The 17,279-nt window shown below is 48.0% G+C and overlaps 1 protein-coding gene across 3 annotated transcripts in view; it reads right to left on the minus strand.

Annotated features, from left to right (window-relative positions):
- LOC137352973 (latent-transforming growth factor beta-binding protein 4-like) overlaps positions 1-15,544 on the minus strand; it is a 228,162-nt gene extending 212,618 nt beyond the window's left edge. For all 3 annotated transcript variants that reach the window (XM_068018807.1, XM_068018808.1, XM_068018806.1), the window contains exon 1: positions 15,099-15,544. In XM_068018807.1, the coding sequence (XP_067874908.1) occupies positions 15,099-15,324 (226 nt within the window). In that variant the 5' untranslated portion in view covers positions 15,325-15,544. The remainder of the gene's footprint in view (positions 1-15,098) is intronic.
- Between the last annotated feature and the right edge of the window lie 1,735 nt (positions 15,545-17,279).

Below are 17,279 nucleotides of genomic sequence, written 5' to 3' on the forward strand. Positions count from 1 at the left end.
GCGGATGTGAGTCTTGCCCACATCCCACCATAGCCTCAAGGAGGGGAAGCCCCCCTGCTTCCTTCTCCAGTCGGCTCAGAATTGACAGAACGAGTCCCGAAATCGCACGTCCTCCAGCAGCCAGTTGTTAAAGTGCCAGTACGCGGACCCCGCCCGCGTGCGGAGCGGAGTAAACTCCGCCCACACCAGGCGGTGGTCCGAGCACGGCACCAGCCGCATGGAGGCCGCCGAGACGCGGGAGACGTACGCCTGCGAAATGTAGAGGCGGTCGGTTCGCGACCCCCCTCCTCCAGACCTCCACGTGAAGGCGCTGGAGTCGGGATGGAGATTCCGCCAGACGTCCACCAAGTTAAGGGAGCTGATCAGTCCCCTCAACTTCTCCACCGACGCTTGGCCGCGCTGGGGACCGGAGCGATCCCCCACCTCGAGGGTGCAGTTAAAATCCCCCCCGAGGATGATGCACTCGCCGCTATCGATGGAGCTCAAGAGAGCGGACACTTCTTCAAAGAAGCGCGCTTGCAACGCGCCGGGCCTGGGCGCGTACACGTTCACAAAGTGGAGCGGCACGCTACCCAGGCGAACGGCGAGGTGGAGCAAGCGGCCCGGCACTAGCTCCTTGACCCCCAAGATCTCCGGCTGAAAAGTCGGGGCCAACAAGATAGCCACCCCACTAGAAATAGGGGTGAGGTGACTCATGTAGACCCCACCCTGCCACTCCAGGAGCCAGGTGGCTTCGTCTCCCGGAACGGTGTGGGTTTCCTGCAGAAAGCTCACCGCGTATCTCCCTTCCCTAAGGACTGAGAGATTGTGAAATCTGCGGTGAGCCCCTCTGCTGCCGTTGATGTTGAGGCTGGCTATGGTTATCTTCATGTCAAAGGTAATTAAAACCCGTCACAAACACCTCACTGTGAGGAGGGAGTGGAAGTGCACCTGGCCCTCCACTCCCCCAGCAACCCATTGAGGAACACATTAAAACGGCGCCTCTCAACCAGTTTCACGTCCGCGCGCTTGCCCGCTATCTTAAGGGCGGCACGGACGGACTGTATGATCAGCGCCAGATTCGACCAACGGTCGAGGGCCAGCTGAACTTTATTGCGGCAACCCCTGCAAGCCGCGAGGAAATCCCGGAGTTCCGCCGTGGGGATGAGAGGAGATTCGGTGGGAGGCACGAGGGACTCCACCACCTCACTGGCGATGGAATCAAGATCATCCTCCATGCCCTGCACCGAATCCCCATCCTCCTCCGGGTCGTCACCGCCAGCGGCCGACACATCCACCACACACTGTGGGGCGGACGACCGGCCGCGCCAGCTGGTCCCGCCTCCGTCACGATCCCACCCCCAGGATCGATGGCGGAGGAGTCCTCTCTGGGTTCTATTGTGAAACTGGAGCCTGTAGGCACCAGCGGTTCAGGACCCCCCTCCACCTCCGTCCCCAGGCCAACGAGTGGTCCAGGGGAGACAGAAGTTCCGGACTCCGGGAAACCAGCCGGAGCCGAGACTGGAGGCGGAGGGAGGAGGCTATCTCCCACTCCGCCAGCACCCACAGGCCCAGCAGATGGGGCAGCATTCTCAGTTATAACTGGGTCGGGTGTCTCCTGGTTGGTGGTGGACTCCGGCTGGGAGGCCCGACCCTCTGGGGCCTCGCCCTCCCCTTCATTCAGGACACCCGACCCAGTAGCAGTGGCAGAATGGGCGGCGTCCCCAGGCTCCCCCACCACAAGCAGGGCCCCACTTACTCCTTCAGGAGGGGCCTCAAGTACCGGGGCCTTCCCCTCCCCTCCATCCTGAGGAATAGAGTGCTCCTGCCCGGACTTTGCAGCCTTGGTGGTGGCGGTAGGGGGAACCTGGGGACCCGAAACAGGAGACAGCTCCCCTCCAACAGATGGGCCCTGCGCCTCAGGGCCCCTTGTTACCTCTGTGGAGGGGTGCCTTCTCCTCTTTTTCCCAGTTGTGTGCGGAGGCTCAGAGACCTCCATATCATCAGAGGCCTCCACCTCCACACTCTCCTTTTTTTTATTCACCCTGGGCCTGAGCCCAGCCCTGGGCAAGTTGACTTCCCGATATCGGGCCTTGGGCTGAGCTCAGGCTCGGGTAGTGTCACGGTGTCCAGGGGACGCGCCTCTCGATGTTTATTTCTCCTCCGCGCCTTCCTTCCACTTGGACGGTCACCCCCCTCCCTGCCGGAGGCCGTGAAACCACAGCCTCCGGTACCGACTGAATGGTATCTGGTGGTGGTGTAGGGGGGGTGGGAGGAGGTGCAGCGTCGCCACCCTGGGCCACTGAGGTGGAGTTGGCAGCCGGGAGGTTGGGGCAGTTCTTACGAACATGCCCCACCCCCTTACAGACATGGCACCGCACCCCGTCCAAGGTCCAGAAGACGCGGTAGGCCGTCCCCTGGAATTCTACATAAAAGTGGCCCTCTGTAACCTCCTCCCGCGCCAGCTGCATGAATAACTGGCGGCGGAAGGAGTACACGTGTCGGAGGCTGTTCTCCCGAAGACCGAGTGGGACTGGGGTGAGCCCCGTCTTTACCTCCCCCAGATGGTGCAGGTGGGGAAGGAGGAGCTCACCAGGAATGAAGGGCGGGACATTGGATAGAATGAGCCTTTGCGCAGTGGCCTCCAGGGGGTCCACTGGCAGAAAGGTCCCACCCACGGTGAGCCCCTTGCTCAGAGCCAGGGACACCGCCCGCTCGGTCTTCAGGAAAAACACTGCCTTCCCGTACATTTTAGAGGCTGCAACAATGGCCGAAGGGCTGACAACCTCGGCCATTGCTTTCACGCATGCCTCGATAGTCATGTTTGGGTGGACGTAGCTCTTGACCACATGTTTTGATGTTAATAAAGCAAACGGTGACGGGGCAACAGGTGCAGCTGCAGCAGCCGCAGCAGCATATGAACAGGAAGGCCCCGCCACCGGCAAAGAGGGGCTTGCCATGGGGTCGCAGAGCTACACCCACCACCAAGAAACAAAGCACACGACAGTTTTCTTTAACACAAACAATATGATGGGGGAGGGGGGGATGGGAATAGAGGAGGACAGGGCTGAAAAGGACAAGGAGAGGAGAGGATAGGTGGCCGAGTGATGGAAGAGAGAGAACAGCTGCAAGGATGTTACACTTCAATTGGTGGTTGGAGCACCTTCCTGCAGAGCCGACAGTCCACTCTTCTAGTTAGGGGAGGGTTCTTCGCCCGGGTCAGTTAGAGCCGCCCGGTTCTCTCCCTTTTCTGTTGTTGTGTAAGGATTTTCTTCAGCCGGGCAGCTCCAGCCATCCCGAGCCACACAGTTGGGGGTGGGGAGGGAGCCCCTTTTGTGCAGGATGGCAGATAAACACAAGAGCTAGTACAGGGGCTCCCTATAGAATTTGGCAGCCCCACCCCTGGATCTTCTGGTGCCTTCTCCCTCCCCCAACAGTCCAAACAACCAACAGTTCTCTGGTGCTCCAACACCCACCTCTCCAAAATGACTTGCAGGTCTTCTTAATCGTTGAAAAAGTGCAACAGTTCCTCAGTGAATGCAGCTGTCTATAGTGACCTCTTTGCGGTTATTCCACTCTCCTCTCTGCAGTTGCTGCAGCTCAGGTGCAGCTGCTCCCCCTGATTGCTGGCAGGAAGTGCTCCAAATTGACCAGCCAATCCCAGTGCTGTACCTGTCCTGGGAGTGTTTGATGGGGGACAGTGTAGAGGGAGCTTTACTCTGTATCTAACCCCCGTGCTGTACCTGTCCTGGGAGTGTTTTTGGATTCGGATTTTGGGCGGAGCAGGAGTGAGGCAGCGCTGGGCTCTTGTCTTGGTGAGTTGTAGCTGGTGGAAACGACTGACGGTTGTTGCTGTCTGATTTGGTACTGAGGGGTTTATACTATTTAAAACATTAGACTCTGGTTGTGTGAAGTGCAGATTAAAAGATGAGTGTGGAGATGCAAATTTGGTGAGTGGCAAATTCAGTGAAGGGGGCACAGGTAGTCCATTTTTAAATTTTTCCTCTTTTTTTCTACTCTTTTAACTCTCCAGTGTTTGGTTCTTGCTTTGGTGCAGTGCAAGATGCTGTTTGGTGAGTAAGCTGTAACATCACAGGCAAGCAGGTAGGTAATTAGTTTGGGAAGCAGCTACCAGTTTGGTGAGTATCTGGTAAGTGATTAAGGTCCATTCTAATCCTAATGTTTAAAATAGTAAAGGAACTAGTGGTAACCTTAATAAAATATATAAAAAAAGGAAAAGAAAATAAATAATGGAATTAAATAATTAAGTCAACAACAGGTATACCGTTTTGGATACTGTTGGGGGAGACGACTTACCAGGGGTAGGCAATGGGATACAGGTCTCTGGCGCAGAGTCTGTCCCTGTTGCTCAGAAGGGAAGGGGTAAGAGGAGCAGAGCATTAGTCATTGGGGACTCCATAGTTAGGGGAACAGATAGGAGGTTTTGTGGGAACGAGAGAGACTCACGGTTGGTGTGTTGCCTCCCAGGTGCCAGGGTACGTGATGTCTTGGATCGTGTTTTTGGGATCCTCAAGGGGGAGGGGGAGCAGCCCCAAGTCGTGGTCCACATAGGCACCAACGACATAGGTAGGAAGACAGATGGGGATTTAAGGCAGAAATTCAGGGAGCTAGGGTGGAAGCTTAGAGCGAGAACAACCAGAGTTGTTATCTCTGGGTTGTTGCCCGTGCCACGTGCTAGCAAAGTGAGGAATAGGGAGAGAGAGGAGTTGAACACGTGGCTGCAGGGATGGTGTAGGAGGGAGGGCTTTGGTTTCCTGGATAATTGGGGCTCTTTCTGGGGTAGGTGGGACCTCTACAAACAGGATGGTCTTCACCTGAACCAGAGGGGTACCAATATCCTGGGGGGGAGATTTGCTAGTGCTCTTCGGGGGGGTTTAAACTAATTCAGCAGGGGGATGGGAACCTAAATTGTAGTTCCAGTGTACAGGATGTTGAGAGTAGTGAGGTCAGGGATAAGGTTATAAGGACACAAGAGGGCACTGGCAAGCAAGAGCTTGGTTTAAAGTGTGTCTACTTCAACGCCAGGAGCATCCGGAATAAGGTGGGTGAGCTTGCAGCATGGGTTGGTACCTGGGATCTCGATGTTGTGGCCATTTCAGAGACATGGGTAGAGCAGGGACAGGAATGGATGTTGCGGGTTCCGGGATTTAGATGTTTCACTAAGAACAGAGAAGATGGTAAAAGAGGGGGGGGTGTGGCATTGTTAATCAAGGAAAGTATCACAGCGGCAGAAAGGACGCTTGAGGACTCGTCTACTGAGGTAGTCTGGGCCGAGGTTAGAAACAGGAGAGGAGAGATCACCCTGTTGGGAGTTTTCTATAGACCTCCAAATAGTTCCAGAGATGTAGAGGAAAGGATAGCAAAGATGATTCTTGACAGGAGCGAGAATAACAGGGTAGTGGTTATGGGGGACTTTAACTTTCCAAATATTGACTGGAAATACTATAGTTCGAGTACTTTAGATGGGTCTGTTTTTGTCCAGTGTGTGCAGGAGGGTTTTCTGACACAGTATGTAGACAGGCCAACCAGGGGCGATGCCACATTGGATTTGGTACTGGGTAATGAACCCGGCCAGGTGTTAGATTTAGAAGTTGGTGAGCACTTTGGTGATAGTGATCACAATTCGGTTAGGTTTACCTTAGCGATGGGCAGGGACAGGCATATACAGCAGGGCAAGAATTATAGCTGGGGGAAAGGAAATTATGATGCGATTAGGCAAGATTTAGGATGCGTAGGATGGGGAAGGAAACTGCAGGGGATGGGCACAATCGAAATGTGGAGCTTATTCAAGGAGCAGCTACTGCGTGTCCTTGATAAGTATGTACCTGTCAGTCAGGGAGGAAGTTGTCGAGCGAGGGAGCCGTGGTTTACTAAAGAAGTTGAAGAGCTTGTCAAGAGGAAGAGGGCGGCTTATGTTAGGATGAGACGTGAAGGCTCAGTTAGGGCGCTTGAGAGTTACAAGCTAGCCAGGAAGGATCTAAAGGGAGAGATAAGAAGAGCAAGGAGAGGACACGAGAAGTCATTGGCGGATAGGATCAAAGAAAACCCTAAGGCTTTCTATAGGTATATCAGGAATAAAAGAATGACCAGAGATAGGTTAGGGCCAATCAAGGATAGTAGTGGGAAGTTGTGTGTGGAATCGGAGGAGATAGGGGAAGTGTTAAATGAATATTTTTCGTCAGTTTTTACAGTGGAGAAAGAAAATGTTGTCGAGGAGAATACTGAGATACAGACTACTAGGCTAGATGGGATTGAGGTTCACAAGGAGGAGGTGTTAGCAATTTTGGAAAGTGTGAAAATAGATAAGTCCCCTGGGCCAGATGGGATTTATCCCAGGATTCTCTGGGAAGCCAGGGAGGAGATTGCAGAGCCTTTGTCCTTGATTTTTATGTCGTCATTGTCGACAGGAATAGTGCCGGAAGACTGGAGGATAGCAAATGTTGTCCCCTTGTTCAAGAAGGGGAGTAGAGACAGCCCTGGTAATTATAGACCTGTGAGCCTTACTTCGGTTGTGGGTAAAATGTTGGAAAAGGTTATAAGAGATAGGATTTATAATCATCTTGAAAAGAATAAGTTCATTAGAGATAGTCAGCACGGTTTTGTGAAGGGTAGGTCGTGCCTCACAAACCTTATTGAGTTTTTTGACAAGGTGACCAAACAGGTGGATGAGGGTAAAGCCGTGGATGTGGTCTATATGGATTTCAGTAAGGCGTTTGATAAAGTTCCTCACGGTAGGCTATTGCAGAAAATACAGAAGTATGGGATTGAAGGTGAATTAGTGCTTTGGATCAGAAATTGGCTAGTTGAAAGAAGACAGAGGGTGGTGGTTGATGGTAAATGTTCATCCTGGAGTATAGTTTCTAGTGGTGTACCGCAAGGATCTGTTTTGGGGCCACTGCTGTTTGTCATTTTTATAAATGACCTGGATGAGGGTGTAGAAGGGTGGGTTAGTAAATTTGCGGATGACACGAAGGTCGGTGGAGTTGTGGATAGTGCCGAAGGATCTTGTAGGTTACAGAGGGACATAGATAGGCTGCAGAGCTGGGCTGAGAGATGGCAAATGGAGTTTAATGCGGAAAAGTGTGAGGTGATTCACTTCGGAAGGAGTAACAGGATTGCAGAATACTGGGCTAATGGGAAGATTCTTGGTAGTGTAGATGAGCAGAGAGATCTTGGTGTCCAGGTACATAAATCCCTGAAAGTTGCCACCCAGGTTAATAGAGCTGATAAGAAGGCATATGGTGTGTTAGCTTTTATTAGTAGGGGGATCGAGTTTAGGAACCACGAGGTCATGATGCAGCTGTACAGAACTCTGGTGCGGCCGCACCTGGAGTATTGCATGCAGTTCTGGTCACCGCATTATAGGAAGGATGTGGAAGCTTTGGAAAAGGTGCAGAGGAGATTTACTAGGATGTTGCCTGGTATGGAGGGAAGGTCTTACGAGGAAAGGCTGAGGGACTTGAAGTTGTTTTCGTTAGAGAGAAGGAGGAGAAGAGGTGACTTAATAGAGACATATAAGATAATCAGAGGGTTGGACAGGGTGGATAGTGAGAGTCTTTTTCCTCGGATGGTGATGGCAAACACGAGGGGACATAGTTTTAAGTTGAGGGGTGATAGATATAGGACAGATGTCAGAGGTAGTTTCTTTACACAGAGAGTAGTAGGGGCGTGGAACGCCCTGCCTGCAACAGTAGTAGACTCGCCAACTTTAAGGGCATTTAAGTGGTCATTGGATAGACATATGGATGAAAATGGAATAGTGTAGGTCAGATGGTTTCACAGGTCGGCGCAACATCGAGGGCTGCAACATGTGGGAGCTCCTGGATGCCAGTGTGATCCAGGGCAAACACGTCTGCAGTAAGTACTTGCGGCTCGAAGAGTTCGGCTGAGTCATTGAACTGGAGTCTGATTTGCAGACACTGCGACACATCAGGGAGGGGGAAAGTTACCCAGATATTTTGTACCAGGAGGTGGTCACACCCCTTAGGATAGGGTCTTCTGATTTGGCCAGTGGTCAGGGACAGGAGAGTGTGGCTGCAGCTGAGGCAGGTAAGGGAACCCAGAGGGCAAGAGTGCAGGAGCCTCAGCCTTTGCAATTATCCAACAGGTTTGAGGTTCTTTCAGCTTGTTTGGATGAGAGTGCAGGCTGCAGGGTGGATGAGCAACCTGACCATGGCACCGTGATACGGGAAACCATTCAGGTGGAGGGAGAAAAAAGGAATGTAGTGGTAGTAGGGGACAGTATAGTTAGGAGGATTTTTTTTTTTTTTTAGAACATTACAGCGCAGTACAGGCCCTTCGGCCCTCGAGTTTTGAAAGGACAAAGATATGGTTGTTAAATTTGCTGATGACACAAAGATAGGTAGGAAGGTAACCTGTGAAGAGGACATAAGGACGCTACATAGGGTTAAGTGAGTGAAATTGTCCATTTTGGCAGGAAGAATAAAAAAGAAGCATATTATCTAAATGGTGAGAGATTGCAGAGCTCTGAGATGCAGAGGGATCTGGGTGTCCTAGTGCATGAATCGCAAAAGGTTAGTATGCAGGTACAGCATATAATTAGGAAAGCTAATAGAATGTTATCGTTTATCGTGAGGGGAATTGAATACAAAAGTAGGGAGGTTATGCTTCAGCTATACAGGGCATTGGTGTGACCACATCTGGAGTACTGTGTACAGTCCTGGTCTCCTTATTCAAGGAAGGATTAGATTAGATTAGAGATACAGCACTGAAACAGGCCCTTCAGCCCACCGAGTCTGTGCCGAACATCAACCACCCATTTATACTAATCCTACACTAATCCCACATTCCTACCAAACATCCCCACCTGTCCCTATATTTCCCTACCACCTACCTATACTAGTGACAATTTATACCGGCCAATTTACCTATCAACCTGCAAGTCTTTTGGCTTGTGGGAGGAAACCGGAGCACCCGGAGAAAACCCACGCAGACATAGGGAGAACTTGCAAACTCCACACAGGCAGTACCCGGAATCGAACCCGGGTCCCTGGAGCTGTGAGGCTGCAGTGCTAACCACTGCGCCACTGTGCCGCCCTAGGATGTAAATGCATTGGAGGCAGTACAGAGAAGGTTTACTCAACTAATACCTGGAATAGGCGGGCTGTCTTAAGAGGAAAGGTTGGACAGGCTAGGCTTGTATCCACTGGAATTTAGAAGAGTAAGAGGTAACTTGATTGAAATATAAAAGATCCTGAGGGGTCTTGACAGGGTGGATGCAGAAAGGATGTTTCCCCTTGTGGGAGAATCTAGAACTAGGGGTCACTGTTTAAAACTAAGGGGTCACCCATTTAAGACAGAGATGAGGAGAATTTATTTCCTCACAGAGGGTCCCGAGTCTTTGGAATTCTCTTCCTCAAAAGGCGGTGGAAGCAGAGTCTTTGAATATTTTTAAGGCAGAGGTAGATAGATTCTTGATAAGCAAGGGGGTGAAAGGTTATCGGGGGTAGGCGGGAATGTGGAGTAATCAGTTCAGCCATGAACTTATTGAATGGTGGAGCAGGCTCGAGGGGCCAAGTGGCCTACTCCTGCTCCTAATTTGTACGTTTTGTATGTTTGATTGGGACGGTGTAGAGATCTGAGATTTGCATTCTAGTTTCCAACTTTGTCTTTTGAATCTGGGTCCTGCAATATTTGAACCCTACATCACAATGAACAAGTGAAAAGCATCTCAAGTCAGTATTAAGAGCTGAATAATTACTGTAAATAATACTAGGGATGGGAAGGTAAAATTATGAAGGCAAGCTTGAAAATCAGAAGGTTAAAGGATCATCTAACAGTTTTCAGAATTAGGAATGTTTCTCTGAGGGTTTATTGTGAACGATGCTTTCGATTGATTGCTGAATGGATAAGAAGAGGAACAGACTGAGGGTTATCACTGCAGCAACAGAGTGCAAGTTAAAAAAATTTTCACACAGAATGCTTTACCGCAACGGGTTATCAAGATATAATTTTAAAGAAATTGGATAATTTGAAAAGGAAGAACATAAAAGAACAGGAAAATGGAATGGGTAAATGCCGCAGTGTGGCACACTGACCTAGGGACAATGGGCTCTTTCTGTGCTCGACAGAGAGGGAACTCCTTGATCATCAGCAGGGCTGGGAGCTGTAATTTGTAAGGTCCAAACTCTCTCAAACTACTTGCTGCAGATTTTAGAATCTGTACAGTTTGTTAGGTGAGATTTGGGAGATTGTTTTTTTCAGTGCTTGTTGCCATTTGAATGTGGAGTGTTGCAATTTGGGAAGACTGCACTAAATTGTGATTAATTGCAGGAAATTGAATGAGGACTTTGTGCTGCAAACAAGCATTTTAAACCCAAGGAATCTTTAAATTCTAACGCTTACCAACCAGAGATCCTTAATATTTATGCATAAATTATTACATGATTTAAAAACTAGAAGTCCATCTCTCTGCAATGGCCACCATTCTGACAGGTCCCAGTACGACTTCCAAACTCAGAGCTCAGTCTTTCCAAGCTCGGAGCTCACGACTTCCAAACTCAGAGCTTTGGTATCCCCAGACAAGACACAAAAATCATGCATTTCTAAAAAGAAATTCTGACCCAAAGCTCCCATGAATCAGTGAACTATTCGTTCCGGTCCTTCCACTCAGAATAGGAAGACCCCAAACTCCAATCTCGCTAGGATGACCTTAGCAAGTGCAATAGTGAGATGTGAGAATTAGCCTCAGTCAGAGGACAGATGGGAGTCCCTCCCACACTGGGGGACACCCCTCCTGCACTGGGGAAACGCCCCTCCCACAGAGAGGAAATTCCCCTCCCACACTAGAAACATCCTCCTCCACTGGGGAAATACCCACCCCCACACACTGGGGGGGACCCTCTTCCCACAGTGGGGAAATGCCCCTCCCACACTGGGCAAACACCCCCCTCACACTGCCTGACCACTAAATCTCCACTAGGAATGGCCTGAGGGGCAGCGCATCATGAATTACTTCTGCAATTTGTGAATTAGTTACTTGACTCTGGCTATTGAGGCCCACCTATATTTTGAATCATGTTCTGTATGTTACGTGGCAAGACTGGGGAGTGGGACCACCATGGAACCCGATCAGCTCCTGGACAGATGGGTGATTGAGTGTTAGAAGGAACAGAAGTGCCGTCCTCAATAGGCAAAGCAAACCAGATACGAGAACTGATTAACAGATGGTCCAGGAACAAACCCTGGGACCAGCAAAGGGCAACTGGTCAGTACATTCACTTCAGGAATATTAAAAAGGAATGAGATTTGCTTCTCATTACACCGAGCTCTAAATGAGCACATGAAGATAGGCTGGATGAGCTGATATTTGCATGAATTCAGACACCACAGATGATGATGAAGCCTCGATCATGTGGATCCTTCCCAGCAACCACATAATATCTCTTCTGAAGACCCTGGGCTGACTGGAGTACAGTTGAAAAGGAAGAACTTGCATTTATATAGCACCTTTCATACCAGGGTAACTCCTCTGCTCTTCTGCGAAATGGGACCTATTGTGTAAGGACAGATAGTGCTATCTAAAAGACAGCCCCTCCAACAGTGCCGCATTCCCTCAGAACTGCATTGGAGTAACAGCCTCAATTTTGTTCTCAAGTGTCTGGAGTAGGGCTTGGATTCATAACCTTCTGACTCAGATGTAAGAATACTACCCACTGAGCCCTGGAGAATTACTCAAAAAGGCCTGGCTGGTTCCTCACTCAAGTATCCATTCTTTCAGTCCTGGCAACATATTCAATGGTGGGAGAGGAGACATCAGAGGACAGCTCAATGCTGTCATGCAACAGCCATAGGGTGTGATCGGCAGGGCTTGTATCTCAGGGAAAGTCACTCTATACCTTGAATTAACCTGCATCAACAGCCTACCCACAATCCAACTGCAAAACCAAATCCATTTCAGACACTAATATTTTGAATTCTTTTAAACAAAGGGTGTGCTGGGTAATGAGAAGCTTCATTTAGATCGAAGATTTAGAGGAACTGAGGGAACAATAACTTAGCCATATAATAACAGAGCCAGGCTTCCCCAATAGACTTGCAGCAGATAGAACAGACAGCAGAGGATTTGGAAATATAGCTCAAGGAGTGATTTGGCCTTCCAAAAGGCTGGGATATATCAGAGGTCTTTAATATATCAGCTAAAGGCTCTTACAAGGGAAGGTTCTTTGACCGACACTAAGCTGACTGAATTAAGCGCTGACTACTTATTGTAAATACGAGGACAACCTTTACATGAAGTGCTTTGTGAAGGAAGAGTTGAAAATAGCCAGGGAATGTTGCCGGAATCACTCCGAAAGATGCTAAATACCTGCTTGTCTGATTAAATAAGCTACCAACCAACAAATGACCCTGATAGAGACACCTTCACAGGTCAACTGCTGACATCTACTTGAAATCACTGGAACATTGCAGGTTCCCTCCCACTCTAAAATAACCGTTAGGAAAGCTATGGTGACTCTCTGCATGGCTCAGAGAGTTGCTCTGAAACAAGGCCCAGGAATGGCTCAGGACATTCCAGCCTGAGCTGAGTTCCCTGCTCACAGCTCAGAACTGGAGCTCGGATGAGTTTCATTACCAGTAGGTTCAGGAGGACAAACTGGCTGCTGATTGCTAATAGATGGAGGTTGACCAGAGACAGGATCAAGTTCAGTTGTAATGTCTTCTCAACAGGTGAATAGCCTGCTATACTCAGCCCCCTACCTCATTAAATAAGACATGTCTATTAGCTAAGCTGCTGGAAGAGTATCCAGTTCCTAGTGAGCTCCAACCTAGTAAAGACTACTTTCAGTAGTGGAGAGATGAATGGGGCACAATCTGTATAAAGAGACAGATTTAGCTGAATGGACAATTCCATTACCAAATGGGTGAGGCACAGTAAGTGCCTCTCCCTGTCTGTCGGTCCTCCTTCCTGACTTCTCTTTCCTGTTGTGTTTTGCACTTTATGACCTGGTGTAGTTCCTCTGGGACCACTGCATCTCCTTTTAAGGTTCATTTCCTCAGTTTAAGTTCAACTGACAGCTTTTCACTCCCCAAAATCTAATTTGGGGAGTTTTTGACATCCAACCAATGACTCAAAAGTGATAAAAAATACTGTTGCAAGCTAAGAGGAGCAACTAACTCAATCTCATTCCTAACTGAACTCCTGAAATGTGAGTGTGAGCAGCACAATTTATACTTGTGCATTTTCGGATATCACCTTCAGCCCTGTCACTATAGAACAGAGACACCATTCAATGTCTAAAATTGTCCTAGCAATTACTTTGCTCTTAACAACTCAATCATGGCAGTTACTGGACACCAGGCCTATGAGCAGTCATGACATTGATAGAATCGTTTGCACTTCCACTCACCCCTTCCCTGCCCTCCAAGACCCTGGGGAGCAATTAGACGGAACTTCACGAATTTAAGAATAAAATCTTTCACTTTTCACCATTACAGGAAAATTTGATTGAAAAATTAAAAAACACCAGTCAATTTCCTGTGCCTCTGTCCATCGGGTCAAGATCAAGTGCAGCCTTCAAGTGAATTTTGTGCAGTTAGTTTGGGGGATATTTGGAGCAGGAAATGCTGACATCATTCACTTCTTATTTTCAGTTCACAGATTGAATCCTTATTTTTGTTTCTGTTATCACTTCCTATGTCCACATTCATGTGGAAAACTTTCTATGTAAACTTGTCACAGTGTAATTACCCCTCCTGACACTGGGAAAGGTGTAGTCACAGTGTTACACATTTACACAGGCGTTTCCCATCAGCTCCCTCCTCATTGTGAGTCTATTTTTGTGTCTGTTCGGCAAAAGCTCGGCAAAATGAAGCAAATCAATGTTTACAGCCAGTGACAGAATTGTGCTCTGGGGTCATGTCAGATACAGGTTACAGGGAATGAAGCTCACTCCTTCACACTACCCTGCCAACGTGCTGCAAACCACAAGCTCCAGGCACAGCCCTTTTGGCTATTCCCATTCTGTAAACAATCTCTCTCCCCATGGGCTCCAGTTTGCTGAACGATTGGCCAAGTGTGCGTCAGAATCATTCGCACTCGGGAGAGGCTGGATCTGACTCAATCCTTCATCTTAATAATCACTTTGTTTTTAAAAAGTAAACACTATGTTCCCGCCTCTTAAAAGGGCATCACCACCCAAGGTGCCCACCAGAATAATACTAGTTACACACCATGCAATGCTCCACATTCACAAACACTGCAGAGGCTTTAAGTTGCGATATCACCCTGACACACAGCTGTATCAAGGCAGCAGCGGCCAGCACTGCTGTGACCAAACATCAGGCAGGGAAGAAACACAACTTTGAAGACACTGTCGCTATAGGAGCTGCGAATCAACATGGAGGATCAACAGGACGTGTAGAACAAGAGTTAAACTGGTTTCTTAATAGTCAATTGGGTGCAAATTACTTTGTATTAATCACACTTCCTTCCCTCTCTCTCCGCCCCAAAAGCAACACATTTCTAAACTGTAAAGGGCAGAAGCAATTCAACAGGAGACCAAACAAATAACTCGTCGTAGCTGAGTTCCCAAAGTGCCTGATTCACCCTGCGCCCCCAAGATCAACAATCTAAATAAAACACAGAGAAACCTGCGTCTGATCCCAGTGAGTTTCGAATAAATGCAAAGTGTCAAAGAAAATTACATCCATTGTCTACAAGAACAAATTACTGAATATCTCAACAGGTCTGTAAAACATTTGTTTATATCGGTCACCCTATGTTTTACTGATCCTTTGCATCGCAGAGGTGCAGAGAGAAGTCTCCCTCCAGCCTGCTCTGAAAAAAATCTTTCCAAAACCTTTAATAAGTTTTAAATTACAGCTCAACTTAGAAGAAGTGGGAGTGGGGGAACGAAAGGGACGGGATCTGGAATGAAACACAGAAGAAAATACTCTTCCACACAAGCTACAATGGAAACATTTTTTTTCTCTCATCTGTAAAATAAATCAAATCGTAACGTCCCATCTGCCCGGCCACATGGAGTAAATTACAACGAGAAACCCATTGAGTTCAGCAAAGCTTCATAAAACTCCTTTTCCCCCCTCCTGTTTCAAATAGGTTTTTAGTTACTCACACACTCGGAATCCAGTCTTGGCTGTGTCGGAAGGGCTACTGTCGCTGTAAACCGTTGTAATATTGCCTGTTTTACAACGGTTCTCACAGTGTCCAGCCTCACACTTCAGCTTACAGATCGTAGGTGTGAAGAGAACCTTGATCTTCCCAACCTCAGCAATTTGATTAAATGCTGGTGACACAAGCACAGTGTAACAGCAAAGCGCAAGGAGCAGCTCGGAATCCATTGGGGTCCCTGAAGGTTCAGAACCCTGACCAGTCCAGGGAGGAAACTGAAGCTTAAGCTAACGCAAAGAATATCTTAAAATCTCCACAGGGTTTGTGATCCTTTGTATGGGAGTTTAATTGAATGCAGCATATTGAGTATATACTGGGCCAGAATCCAAACATGCACTTTATGAGGGGTAACAGACATTGCAGCCTCTGAGTTAACCCAGTAAAGGTCTTTCCCAGATACACTGCGTGGCATCAAAACTCAACACAACTTCTGACTGACAGAAGGCAACTGCTTGAAAATTACAATAAGGTGTTATTGTGACAGTGAATCCTGTTTTGTGAGGTGAGATGCAGTCCAGCTTTATCTGAAAGGTGCTGGCTCCTGGCCAAAATGCACAACACAGAACCATACACACAGTGGGAGGGGTTGGGAAAGGGTGGAGAGAGGAGGGGATTAGAGGAGGAGAATGGAGAGAAGAGAGGAGAGAAAGAGGAGGAGACAGGAGAGGAGAGAGGAAAAGTTCTGTGAGGGCAGGGGAAGGGAGTGGTTTGGATTAGGGGGAGAGACAGGGTATGTGTTTGGGGGAATCCTGCTGTGCAAACACAATATGAGATATGGCTCAGTGTGTCTCGTAAACCAATATCTGAACACAACAGCTGCTTTATCCACTAATTATTCCAACACTAGGAGATCTCCTATGGTGTTGCTCACAGGCTAGAGGCTGTTCTGTTTTATAAGGATGGGAGTGTTATACAGAGCACACAATGTATTATTCTACTGCTAAGGCATTGCTCTGTTTAATCTAGCCTGTCCCTTTAAAGCCGGTAGCGAGGGGCCCTCCTGTTAAACTCCCCACCCGATATCCAGTCTTATTGAATCGATGGGACTGAATTTGAAGTGTGGCATTTAATAGAAAGCTGTATCACCCGTTTATCACCATTGGTGAAGATGGCCTTCTATTCCATAACGTCTGATTGCTATAAATAGGGTAACCCTCAGGTGAGTTACCACCGAAGAGGCTTGTTTTGCACATTGACCAGTGTGTGAAATTTCTGGCTCCAAGTCAGAAGAAACCAGCTTGAAGTGACTCCATTTCTTTCTGTTTTTTAAAAATATTTTAATTAGAGTTACATTTTTTTTAAAGTTGTGGATAGATATTTTCAATATGCGGGAAGGGAGTCACGTCTGAAACTGCTCCCATCCCATATCCGCATATGCTGACCCAGAAACTAGGATCAGCTCATTCAAACCACTCCAAGCTTCCAATTATCCCTGTACAGGATTGAGGGAAGGTGGGGATGTGGTAGGAATATGGGATTAATGTCGGATTAGTGTAAATGGGTGGTTGATGGTCAGCACAGACTCGGTGGGCCGAATGGCCTGTTTCAGTGCTGTATCACTCTATGACTTTACAACACACAGTGCATAATGGGAAGCAGGAGCTGGATAGCATCAGATTCAATTGAACACTATGCTTGTACTTTTCATTCAGTGTATACATATTCCACAGATGTAAAACGTGCAGTTCCCAATTCCACACCTTTCTCAGCTGAGGTTATCTTGTTGCTAGGAGATGAAGCCCAGGCACTTACTTAAACCTCCATCTGTGTCATTTTATTTAAAACTTAGGAATCATGTGTAGGACAACTGCTAAGTTTGGACAGAGTTGGAGATATGCATCCGAAAATAGTGAGAAGGGGTTGCCAAGATTGAGATTTTAAACACCTGCAGATTATAGGAGGGTGAGAGACCAAGTGAAATGAAAAGTTTGAGATGCTGTGTAAGAATGAATTAGTGGAGGAGATGGTTATCACAGCGAGGAAGTGGGGAGAGGAAGGCAGTGTCAGCTGAGTGTGCAGATTTAGGAAGATCATGAGAGGAAAGTGCAGAAGAACTCTGGCCATAGATCCAGTGAAAAGGTAACTGGTTTTACTGTTATGCTTGAAGTTTTGGCATGAGGATGAC

Source organism: Heterodontus francisci, chromosome 40 (assembly GCF_036365525.1).
Source record: "Heterodontus francisci isolate sHetFra1 chromosome 40, sHetFra1.hap1, whole genome shotgun sequence".
NCBI classification, from domain to species: Eukaryota; Metazoa; Chordata; class Chondrichthyes; order Heterodontiformes; family Heterodontidae; genus Heterodontus; species Heterodontus francisci.